The following is a 13204-nucleotide window of genomic DNA, read 5'->3' on the forward strand; positions in this document are numbered from 1 at the left end:
TGTACCTTTGCAATTTTGTACAGCTAATTAGCCATCATTCAGCTGGTTCCAATTTAGCTTGATTTCATTCTCAAGTAAAAATCATCATTTCAAACAATTCTTTTAAGTGTTTCAGTAAATTTTTTTCTTGGATTTAATTTTTTGTTTGTTTTTAATCTTATGTGTTCCTATATCACAATTGGTGAACTGTTGTTTCACAGCATTTTTGACAGCAAATGTGAAAGGAGTACCTATAACTTAGTGCAAAACAAATATCACAAGAGAGTACATTAAAAAAGTATTAAGTTTTACATCTTCATTCTTATGTTTACATTGTTACACGTATGGGAAATATATACGTGTGTGTGTGTGCATACGTGCTTAATAGATAATTGGGAGAAAGCTCCCTCACACACACTGGACTGCAAACAAGAAAAAAGACTATATACCTTACTGGCACAGACTCCACATTATACAGGAACTACTGACCCCACCAAAATGTCACTGCAGCTCCCTTCTGCCACTATTGCAATGGATTTTTTGTTCCTCCAAACTAGTTAGTTTCTTACTGTCCATGTCCAAACCCAGACAATGCCCAATCCTTCAGTTATGTACCTGTCATTTAAGAGAATTCTCAAGCACCATTATTCCTGCAGAAGTTCAAGCTGAACATTAACTACATTGCTCTCACTTTTCTGGGAGTGCATGAAAATGTCAGAGATGCTGCCATTTCTCTTAGCACTCATAATTGTATCAAATACAAAATATCTGACCTTTAGGAAATACTGAAACAAGACAAATTTTAAATGGATTTACATGTGTGTGTCTATGTGTGTGTGTGTGTGTGTGTGTGTGTGTGAGTGTGTGTGTGTGAGTGTGTGTGTGTGCATGTGTGTGTGTGTGTGTGTGTGCGCGCACACACACACATTTGTGCACAAAAAATTGTATATGATTACATTTATTTATGTGTGTGTTTGTATATACAAAAGCACATGTGTGTAAAAGGTGATTATATATGCTATGGCTGTTAGAAGGAAGTATGATCAGGTAGCATGTACAATGCTTTTACAAATAGTTGTAGGTGCCTAAGTAGTCATGTGGAAAACCCTGTCAACCTTCCAATGTGAGAAAGAGAAAACTACTCTGGTGCTAGATTGGTACAATTTTTTTTTTCTTTTACCCAAATGGACTAACATTGAATAAGGTTCCTTATTCAAGGACAAAACATAGCTCCAGGTCTAAAAATCAAACCAACAACTTTATGATCAACTCCCTAATCACAAGATCATGTATTCCTTTTATGTATGTGTATATGTGTGTGTGTGTGTGCACGCGTGCATATCTATAATATATTATATACATTCATGTTATTTCTGTTTCATCAGGTCGCAGGAAAACCAAAATTTAAGTTACAAGAATTTTGTGAAATTCCTTGTGATGAGAACTGTTTACTTTCAACTTGGTCATCTTGGGGCCCTTGTAGCAAATCTTGTGGACTGGGTAAGTTTTGAAAAATTCACAAATTTTTGCAGCATAAGTTTCACACTTGAGATATTTTGAAGATTAAATGATACCACGAAATATTTTGTTTTTCTATAGGTTTATTACATGTTTCAAAAGGAATTTCCAATTTCAAAACAGTTACAATGTAGTTAAACTATTTCTCAGCTCTCAACTCTTTTACTCGTTTCAGTCATTTGACTGCAGCCATGCTGGAGCACCGCCTTTAGTCGAGCAAATCGACCCCAGGACTTATTCTTTGTAAGCCTAGTACTTATTCTATCGGTCTCTTTAGCCGAACAGCTAAGTTATTGCATATTTGGTGCTTTATAATGATTTCTGTTTTAGGTATGCGTAATATTCTAAGTCTTACAGTATGCCTAATAGGTATGCATAATGTCATAAGACCACATGAAATATAGAGTGTATAGAAGCTATTACACTGTCATCCACTTCAGATGAGCATTTCTGTACTGTGGAAACAGCTGTAAACCATTGAATAGGACTACATGACCCCTGCTCTGAGGTCATTTATTTACACACACACACACACACACACACACACACACACAGGGGATTCAAACTGAAAACTTCAACAATCATGAAATTGTATGGCACTGTAACTATGTAGCTGGACTTTGAGAAGAACAGATGTGGAAATATCTAGTCTGTTTCAGTTTGATAAGGGAATAAACACAAATGGTAGCCATATTGATTAAAAAGTAACTTGATGTTATTTTTCGATAACAAAAAAAAAACATGAGTCTTTCAATAAGGTGGGGATAGAGGATAATGGGTGCTTAAAAATCTTAATTGCCCGTGTTGCCGAAGTTGATAAACATAACATTAAATATATAAACTGTCAGTTAAAAGCTTAATTTTCTGAAATTTGACACATGAGGAGTGATTAATATTTGAAATTCTATGTTCACAGTGTATTACAATATGAATGTAGAACAGAAGAAAAAGAAGAATGGAAACAAAACAATGCAAATAATAGATAAAATTTAATTTAATGGTTTAAAGGGCCGGATTTAATACCTTATAAATTAAAAAAGTTGGTGGGATGAAAGAAATGCAAATTTCAATAGAATAACTTGTTTTGTAATTCGTCACAAATTGATTAACACACATTGTTTTCTGGATTTTAATATTTAAATTATTTTTGTAAATCTTAAATGGCTGTAAAAGTTTGTTTACTTTCAGGCATTTTATGAGGGAAGCCATTACATGGATGGACTTCCATATTAAAACCTCTTTTAAGATATTTGAAAATTTATATTCGATGAATTTTCTTTCTAAATTGGTTTTTATATGATCTTTATTTTTTTAGTTCATTGAATGCTTTAATAATGAATATTACAGAAGATATGTTACTTATTTTTATAGAAAAAGAACAAACTTGATATTTTACTAAAGTGAGAGATTATTTTTATCAAACTCAAAACCAAAATCAAATATTTTCCTTTCTGTCTCATAATTTGAAATGTATGAAGACTTAATTATAAGTTTTTGTTGTTGATAAGAAAATATCATTTCTACTTCCAAAAACATTGTTTTATACATTCTCAGATTCCTTCATGATAGAATTTCAATTACATGAAAATATTTCCATAAATTCTCCATATAAATGTATCAAAGGTTTTGGTGGTTTTTTTTTTTTTTTGGTATCACTCTACATGGAAGATAATTCAAATTTAATTTCATTGGCTCATTTCATGAGCTCTTTCCATGCTGGCATGGGTTGGACAGTTTGACTAAGGACTGGCAAACCAGAAGGCTGCACCAGGCTCGAATCTCATCTAGCAAGGTTTCTACAGCTGGATGCCCTTTCTAACGCCACCCATTCTGAGAGTGTAGTGGGTGCTTTTTAGGTGCCACCAGCACAGGAGCCAGTCAGGCGGCACTGGCATCAGTCACATTCGGATAGTGCTTTTTACAAGCCACCGGCATGAGAGTCAGTCAGGTGTCACTGGCATTGACGACACTCGAATGGTGCTTTTATGTGCTACTGGTTAATATGTTGATTAATTAATAAATTAATTTGTATCCATTAGATCTCTTTGTTTTCTAACTCAACATATATATAAATATATATCAATTAGTAAATATGCTCAGATCTTTTTTGTCATCTAGTGCTGCATTGTTTGACATATAAAAGAAAAAAAAAACATATGCTATTGCCCAGCTATGTTTTGTTCATATTTACATTATGTGCCTAAAGCAAGTAGAAGGCATTTTTAATCTCCATATTTATGATTTCCAGCATCTATATTTAGCTCATGTGTAAAAGACAATGGAAAGAGATCAGTCTGTATAGAGTTATGTGAAAAGAGCCAATGAAAAAAATAACAGTCAAAGCTTCCACTGTGTGGTGCTAAACCAACAATGTGTGGAAGACAAAACATTCTTTGGTGTTTCAATTATAGGCATCAAGCACCAACAGGTATGTTCTGGAAAAGATTTGATAGACTGATGGGCAAATTGGAGGTCAGAGAGTGTTTAGTAAGGTTAGCAGTTGATGGTCAGTTTAAAATGTTGGTCAGTTAATCAATAATACTTCAGATGAGGTTGTAGCAATGTTTAATATCGAGACTGAGCATGTCATATAAAAGTAATAAGATAAGGGGGACAGGGTGAGTATGGGTGTTAAGAGGAGTAGAGAATATTGTTGGAGTGGTAGGATAAAGAGTAATAAATTTTTGAGAGAAAGGGATTTGGTGAATAACATCTACTAGAAGCAATAACACCAAGAAATGAAGAGAGGACGGTTGACCACATGACAAAGGATCAGATGGCTTGAAAGTTTTTGAGAGAGAGAATTTGTATAGTGTGCAAGAGAAAAAAGTGTGTGTGAGTGTGTGTGTATGTGTGTGTTTGTGTGTGTAATACATGAAACAAAGAAAGAAACCATGAGAGAAAGACTTTGTAATGTGTGAAAGAGAGAAAGAAAGAAAATTTGTAATGTGGTCTTTCTTTTGCAAGGTGGGTAAATTCCTCTGGATGATATAAGCTGTAAATATTGGTTGCTGGATGACAGACTACTTGGTTATGTGGGGAATATGGAATAACATGTCTACAAAGACACCCTCTTCTACTCATTTTCCAGTCTCAAGTAGAACTAAATGAAGCCTATGGTCTGTCAAATAGAACTGGCAGGAAACCAACCACTTGACTATTTTGAAATGCCAACGGGTTCATGAAGTAAAAATTGTCAAGTGGAGTGAGTTGATATAATCAGATGCTCTAAGTGAAAGAATGTCGTGTCCAAGTTGAGGTGGTTCAGAGGTGCACAGATTAAGGCTGTTTCAAAATAAAGTGATTCAGACAGTGACACACATGGCTATCCAAAGAATAGATTATTATATAGAAGCACTAAGCCCTTTGCATTATAGAGTCTTTCTCCATGCAACACTGTAACAAGATTGGTTGTGATGAGCTGATGTAGTTTTTCTTATTAGAGTTTATGTAATTTCAGGAGGCCAACTAAAATATGCAAAATCTGAACATTCAACAGTATAGAAAAACAATGGAGGATTATACATCTTTAATTAATATTTTGCAACATATAAGATGCCATCATGTGTTTCATATGAAGGCACTTTACGATCCTTAGATGCAATGGTTTTGCACAACAAAATGGTTCATGTCAAAATCAATTAAGAGAACTCTTAAATTTCCCTTTAGGGAAATGTATTGAAGAAGTTATGTTTGTGCATATCTCTGGATCTAACATAGTACTATAATCAATTTCATATGTACAGGCCTAGAGATACTAAAGTGCCTATGTGGTATCTCATGTTGTAAAATATCAGTTAAAAATGTATAGTTTGTATAGTTCTCCCACTTTGTTTTTCTAATATGCTCTGGAATTTTATGCAAAATTCTTTAGTAAATCCAGAATTTGCTTCAATCAAATGGGAGGGGGAACTGTAATTGTTTAATCTTCACAGTTCCTAATGTTTCCTACTACTCAATATAGTTAGCCAAGTTCAGAGTACCACAGAGTGCTTACAATGTATCTGCTCAGATTTTGAAATCCAAATTCATTTCTATTCAAATATATATATATATACAGGAAGATGAAATTTCCTTATCTTCTTTCCTGGAAATGCCACTTTTACCAAAGTCTCCAATAATTATGTAGAAGGAATAAAAATGAAATATTTCAGACTTTGGTAAATAGCAAAAGGAATTAGATAGGACTGAATTTTAGCCAGATTGGAAGTATTAAAAATGACAAATAAAAATAAGAATGACGAATTCCAATGCTTTATAACTACAAGGTTTGGATTCCATAAACATTCCTTCAGATGTTTATTTACAAGGAGAGAGTTGCCATAATCACTAGTCCCTGATATCTGCTACAACAGAATAATAGTTATGCCTGTAGGTATCATTGTGAATAAATAATATTAGATTGGTTCCACATAAAATAGTAAATACATCCCAAGAAGGGGACAACAATGGCATTGTGTTTTTGCTATCTTGGAAAGTTAATATTGTTTGCTAGTTGTGCTTCCAAAAATTATTAACAAGAATAACATTCCAGTTATAATACATTATTTTCCACTTTTTCATTTCATACGTATTCACCTGATGTGCAATTAATAAACACCAAATCCAGTATATTTACTTATAACTGATACATCTTTCTGTAAGCTTGTAAATCTATTACTGTACCTTAAACCAAAGAAGAAGAAAAAAGCCTTCTTTGTAAATCAGTCTGAAATACTAACAATTACAAGGGCACACGTATGGTTGTATGATTAAGTTTGCTTCTGAACCACGCACTTCTGAATTCAATTCCAAGGTGAAACCCAGGCCAATCAATGCCATGGAAGTGTATTTGCTAGACAGACATTGCTGGGGACCCATTGTGAATAAGTGTGTGTGTGTGTGTGTGCGTGTGTGTGTGTGTGCGTACGCGTGTGCATGCATATCTGCTTGTGAAAGTGCGTCATTGTTTATGTATTCCTCGCACATCATAACTTAAGCTAAGCAGTACTGATGTTAGCATTCCTTACTCACATCCTGACATATCATTTTCCCCTTCCAAAGACCTGTGGAATGAAGATATTCACCATTTGAGAAACATGAGGGTTGGGGTGACATGAAAAGAACCTGACTGTGAAATTCTATCCTAAATAAATCTATGACCGTGCTGGCATTGCAAGTGACAGGGTGTATTGTTCTTATGAAGAATCCAGTTCTTCATGCTCCACAGATCCCATCACTTTTGCCAAATGTCCTCCCTCAAACACTTCAAAACATTGCAGTAAAACTCTTGGCTGATGGTCTGGCCCTGAGGCATGAATTCTTGATGCACAATACCACATTTCCAGGGATGGTGCTTATGGCAAGTCTTTGAGATGGTTCATCATCCTCCAGAGATGTTCTTCCACTTTTGAAGCACCCATTCCACTCAAAAAATTCCATACAACCTATTGCCTCGTCACCATAAGCTTGTTGAAGCATGTTCAATGTCTCTGTAGCAAACTTTCCAAGTCTAACCTAAAATTTCGCATTTGCTCTTTGTTCAGACTTCCTGTCCATGACAAAATCACAAACTACAGCATACACGTAATCACGAAAGCACAAACTTCCCAACTTGCAAAGTAAAAACAGTGATGTCACTCAGCACACTGCCCCATGAAGGTCACTGCTAACTCTCACTGTGCACGCAACCACATGCTGCCATCTGTTAGTGTGCTACAGAACTCGTCTAGTAACATTTTGATACCACCTTGTAATAACACATTTAACTTTCTGCAGTAATTTAATAGTGTTTATTCTTATATATATAGATATGACTGTAACAAAACCAAACAACTAAACAATCAATTTAACTTTGGTTTCTTGTTAATATCAGTATGCTTCAAATAGGATAGAAACCTCTCATATATTATTAAATGTACCAAAAGATTTATACAAGAGAAGAAACTATACTGTTCATAATATCTCTATTTATGAATATTTCTTTCTCTGAAAACCTCCAAATATGAAGGGTTTTTTTTTTTCCATGTCTTTTCCAAACAAGTTGCTCTATTTAAATGGGTTGGACAGGTCTGCTGCATTACAGCATTTGTTCAAATGCTATCTCATCAGTGAAGTCTTATATTCTCAGGAATTCTCTACAATTTTACTTAATACTACTAATACTACCAACTCCAGCATTACAAACTGCACATGCATCATCAATTTGCATTACATTTCCATGCCAATGCAATCATCTCTTAACATACATCTGCTGCCGATGTAGTTTTATGCTGAGCTGCTTTCTCAATTTATCTGCTTTCAGCTTTTCTTGCAAGTTAACACCACATATCCAATGGAACATACTGAATTAATTTCTCTCCAATTGTTACACATGACCTGCAATAGCTATCCATGCTTCACTACCACATATTAAACCCACACACATGCACGTGTGCATGCACACACACACACACACACACACACACACACACACACACACACACACACACACACACACACATTACTTTACACTTTCATAGAAACTTTAGTTACTCACAGAAGGAAGTAACATATATGTCTTCTAGTTACCATTATCTTTTCTAGCATTAAATATATCATCATACTAAGATAACTCATCGGCTACTATTCAAACAGTTTATGTGTCCAATACATCAATACATAGTGTTTATTTCTTCAAAACTTGTATCCTTTATCAGACAGACCCTCATCTTTTGTATACACAAAATTTGTACTAATCAAAATTCTATCTCTTCTAGTATACACAGTCAGGGAGTCGAGGTATATTGTTTTAATATTCAGTTGATTTTGTAATTGAAGAGACTACTGTACATGACAGCCTTTACAATTTGAAGTTAATTAGTGCCTTCCAATATAGCTGCTAAATTTTATCAGGTATTTAAATGATGCATCTAATGGAATTGCTAAACAGAAAATAATATTTCTAATTACGGAGATGTACTTGCATAGCAAGTGACCTGATCTGAGATCGTGTGCTGGAACGAAAACAATTGCAGCGTGGAAGGTGTTTATAAGTCATTTAAAATAACACACAACATCCGTTAGATTCACTTCAACATTTAAATTTAATTTGTCAAAATATTTTCGTCGCTTTGAGACCGCGACCTGTTCACTGACAAAATTCTGTGCTGCATCTCAAAGCGACGAAAATATTTTGACAAATTAAATTTAAATGTTGAAGTGAATCTAACGGATTTTGTGTGTTATTTTGAATGGCTTATAAACACCTTCCACGCTGCAATATTTCTAATAAAAGGGTAAAATGGTTTGGTGTAGGTTTCCATGAGTGGTTTCTGTATCAAAATGGTGAGCAACACAGATTTTTACTTTCACCCAATGCGGTGAAAGCAATGGTTGTTATGTGATTAAGAATACGACTTATCAACTAAATAAAGCTAAGTTCAGTCACACTGTGCAGCATTTTATGCCCTTTACTCTTGCTGTCAAACAAATGCCATATGGAAAAAATTGGGGGAGAGAGAGAGAGTGCATAGAAGCCATCAAATGGATGTACAGACAGACATGAATGTGTGTGTGTGTGTGTGTGTGTGTGTGTGTGTGTGTATGTAAGCATGCAAGTTGTCATGTCCACTTCTCAGGTGAGATTGTGTGAATGTAAAAACAGTGCTGCTATATTTATATTCCTGATGATCATTACATCCTGTAGCTTCTGCGCTCTCAAAGGAATATAAAAATCTCTTGTAAAAACAAGAAAAGGCAGGCAGTAGGAAGAGCATCCAACTGTAAAGAAAAACTGCCTCAAATTAGTACTCGTCCAACCAATGATAATAGCATAGAAAAACAGGTAAAACGAAGAAACAGGTAATCTAGCAAGCTTTTCATAGTAAACACTAAAATCTAAATCGAGGGTGGATGATTATGTGAGATAACAATCTGTCAACAGGTTCTGACTATATTTTGCTTTGGCTTAAAAAGATTTTACCCACTCTCTTGCATTAATTGCTTTTTCTAACATTTTTCACAATACAAAGAAATCTCTGTTACACACATTCTTTCATTATTTCATTTGTTAATATGTTCAGGTACATCACAGCGACAAAGGTACGTTCTAAAGAAGGCAGTTGGGTATGGCAGGCCATGTTCCAGTCAGCTTACTCAAAGAAAGCCTTGTGTATTACGTGGTTGTTTTAGATGGGATGTAACAGAATGGACCGAATGCTTTACTGAGGTAAAAACCTTTATTAGACAGACATTAGTTTTTTGGCTTTTTTACAACACTGAAATTTGACTTTCAAAATGGACAGTTCTGTATTATGTCTTATCAAATTTTATTTTTATCGTGTATTGAAGCAACTTTTCAATCCTTTATCTCTTTATCTCAATTTTATTATCAATATGAGCCAATTTCTCACTGAACTATATTATTAAATATTTCCTTGAGCAAAAGACTAACTTTTATTGAATATATTGCAATATAATACTAATACTTATTTTATCAATACCAGAGAAATGAAATATATATAGCCAAATCCCAGTAGGATTTAAGTTCATAATAGAAATGTATGCAAATAAAACTAAGCAAAACAACCTGATTCTAGTGTTGCGGCCATCTTTACTGTCTATTTTAAAATTAGCTATACTACTTCACAAAATAATATATCTTCATTAGAAATCATTAAATTCTGACAACAGACAGCTAAATACCTTAAAATATTAGAATCACAGCTATAAAGTAATGTTACTGAAGTTTATGTTTCATTCTTACAAGAAAATTACTAAATTCACATGCTATTTTTCTCCATTTTTTTCATTACTTTTACACATCTTTGCTAACAAATTCTTTATTTCCAAGAGTTAATTGAAGACAAAAGGAAATTACTTGAGTTGAAAGACATAACAATGTATTAATTACTTAAGGTTATATTTTCATTAAATATCTCTTCAGATTTCAAAATTTATACAAATGATTGAAACAAATTTGGTTATTAAATTTCCATTATACATTAAAAGAGGAGAATTTCCTCAGAATATCTCTCATTTCAATTATATTCTTCCTATAATATTGCTAAAGTGTGTTGTTTTTCTTCTTTCAAGAAAGGAGTTTGTGGACATGGGGTGCAAATAAGGAATATTACATGTACAGGAGAAGGGAAAACACAAGTTGACGATTCATTTTGTAAAGCCAACCGGAGTATAGCTGCAATTAAGGTAGCAGAAACATTTTGTCTTTTATAATTCTTTGCATTCTGAATAGCTTTAAATTTGTTTAAATAGTTTCTTTTTACTAACTTTAAAATTGTGAAGGAAACAGCAACGCCACCATAGGTTAAGTGGAAACGATGAACGTGTTTTCAAACAACGTAACATTGTAATACTTCATGTAAAGTAAATATAACAAATGAAAAATCCTTTAAGAATCCATAAAATTCCCGGATCACTATCAAAATTTCCTCATCTGTTCCTTGTGTCGTTACCAACTTTTCCTGCAAGTTTCCTCAGATACCGTTCACAACTTTCCGACTTATTTTGCGGACAGACGGACAAACCAACGCCGATGAAAGCATAACTTCCTTCCTTGGTGGAGGTAATAAATATAAGCACAAATATATGTGTTTGTGTGTGTGTGTGTGCATGCACATATCCACACATGATATATGCATACACACATACTCATATCCAATATACTAAATGTTATCTTTGTTTCCATATCCAGAAATTTATGTATTAAAATAAAGGAACCTATTTAACTCAATTCAATAAGTTTATAATGGAGTACAAACACCAAAACTACCAAAACTAAATATGATTCTATCTTTCTTTCATCTTCTAAAGACTAAAAGATCATGCTATATCGGATGCCCTGGAGAGTGTGTTCTAACGGAATGGAGTGAATGGAGTGCATGTTACTTAAACTGTCGGGACAAAGGAGGTAAGCTGATTTTGTAGATTTATTGCATGGCAGCTTGTCTATTCATGTGTGCTGAACATATTTGCGCTTACAAGCATATATAGTTATACCTATGCAGGACTAATAGAAGGGTTTCATTGTAAGTATAATTCTGTTAGGGAAAACTATCCAAGACATTGCCTTATGCATCAGTAAAAGAAACACACTTGATATGTCTATGTATTAATTCTGCATTCACATCTTAAGAGATTACCCATTCTTAGAAGCATTACAATAAACTTACTGCCTTTTTATTTTTCGTTTTTTTTTTTTTTGCGAGGCAACATACTGTAATATTTAACTCCTTCAATGACCAGTCTTCATCAGACAAAGGAATTGTGTTTTCAAAGCTTTTCACAGATACCAGGAAGATCTTAAGAGAAAAAGTTTTCTGTACAACAAATTTAATTATCATCGAGTTGTAAAGAGTTTGGTTTTTTCTTTTCTAAAGGAAATATTTAAAAATAATCTTGATTATAAAGAAATAAAATTTGCTCAATCCTGTATTTGAAAAATTGTCTCAGTTGTGTAAAGACTATATATATATATATATATATATATATATATACACACGCACATACATACATACATACATACATACATACATACATACATACATACATACATACGTGTCTATATGTTTTATCGTTGTTCTCTCATAGGAGTTTCACATAAAAATAAACAAAATAAGTGTTTATTTTTTCTTTTTTACACTAAGCTGATTGATATATTAGGTTTTCGATATCTCTGAACTTGAAGACAAAACTTTTATTCCTCATCATCATTTAACAAAAACTTAACATGCTGGCATGGGTAAGACAGTTTGACAGTATCTGACAATTTGCAAGTCAGTGTTAGATGTTAATGTTAGTTTTTGACATGGCTTCTACAGCTGAATATCCTTCCTAACACCAACCACTGTACAAAGTGGTTTTTTTCATGCTACTGGTACTAGTAAGGTTGCCAAGTAACTTGCAAGACAGAAAAAAATGAAGGAGAGAAAAGGGAAAAAGCTTCCACTACCAAATAAAGAGTTTATGCCAGATGTTGAAAAAATATAAAGTATTGGGGTTAATTTGTTGAACTAAAATTCTTCAGGGTGATGCCCCAGCACGGCCACAGTCTAATGGCTGAAACAAGTGAAAAGTAAAAAATACTGAGTGTATTTACAAGTATTTATATAAAAATACCTATTGTACATAAGTGAGAGTTTTTTAATTACTTACTGAGATGGAAGTATAACCTGTTCTAGCAAATAAATGATAAACTATAGATTAAAACATTTTGTTTCTTGGTGAGAAAGACCATATTGCAAAGCTAAAGAGCGTTTTTTACCTTCAAATGTTTAAAGAACAGTTCATATAAATTATTGACAAAGCATGCGATATATTTGATCATCATTAATGTTGTCATTTATGTTTCAGTTACAGATCATGAGCGAGGAATCCAGAGTCGATCGCGAGCAATTCTGGCTTATCCTGCTGCAAGATCCAAACTCTGTCCTCCAAAACTTTATGAGAGTCGCCCATGCCATGCAAAGAAATGTTTTACTTTCCAGTGGAAATATAGTAAATGGAATAAAAACAAAAGACATGTATGGTGTGAAAGATCTGATTCTCTAAATGTTACAGGTAAGACTCAGTATTCAACATAAATGAGATTTTTTTAATTTAATTTTTTTTTCCACATGTTTTGGGTTAGATGCAGCATTTTTGTTTTATCTTCAAGAGAAGGACTTACCACTCTTCAGAATGGTAATTCCATAACAGACCACTCAATAAAATTGGAATATAATCATCA

At 33.6% G+C, this 13204-nt stretch overlaps 1 protein-coding gene across 36 annotated transcripts in view; it reads left to right on the plus strand.

The window, feature by feature from the left end:
- LOC106878639 (thrombospondin type-1 domain-containing protein 7A) overlaps window positions 1-13204 on the plus strand; it is a 1055067-nt gene that overhangs the window by 984793 nt on the left and 57070 nt on the right. For all 36 annotated transcript variants that reach the window (XR_008265800.2, XR_016244537.1, XR_008265799.2 and 33 more), the window contains 5 exons: window positions 1365-1479; window positions 9540-9685; window positions 10552-10665; window positions 11290-11386; window positions 12829-13035. Coding sequence is in view for 29 of the 36 variants with exons in the window: in XM_089364004.1 (XP_089220130.1) it covers window positions 1365-1479; window positions 9540-9685; window positions 10552-10665; window positions 11290-11386; window positions 12829-13035 (679 nt within the window). In the remaining 7 variants the exon portion in view is untranslated. The remainder of the gene's footprint in view (window positions 1-1364; window positions 1480-9539; window positions 9686-10551; window positions 10666-11289; window positions 11387-12828; window positions 13036-13204) is intronic.

Source organism: Octopus bimaculoides, chromosome 16, assembly GCF_046866305.1.
Source record: "Octopus bimaculoides isolate indiv1 chromosome 16, ASM4686630v1, whole genome shotgun sequence".
In the NCBI taxonomy this organism is placed as follows: Eukaryota; Metazoa; Mollusca; class Cephalopoda; order Octopoda; family Octopodidae; genus Octopus; species Octopus bimaculoides.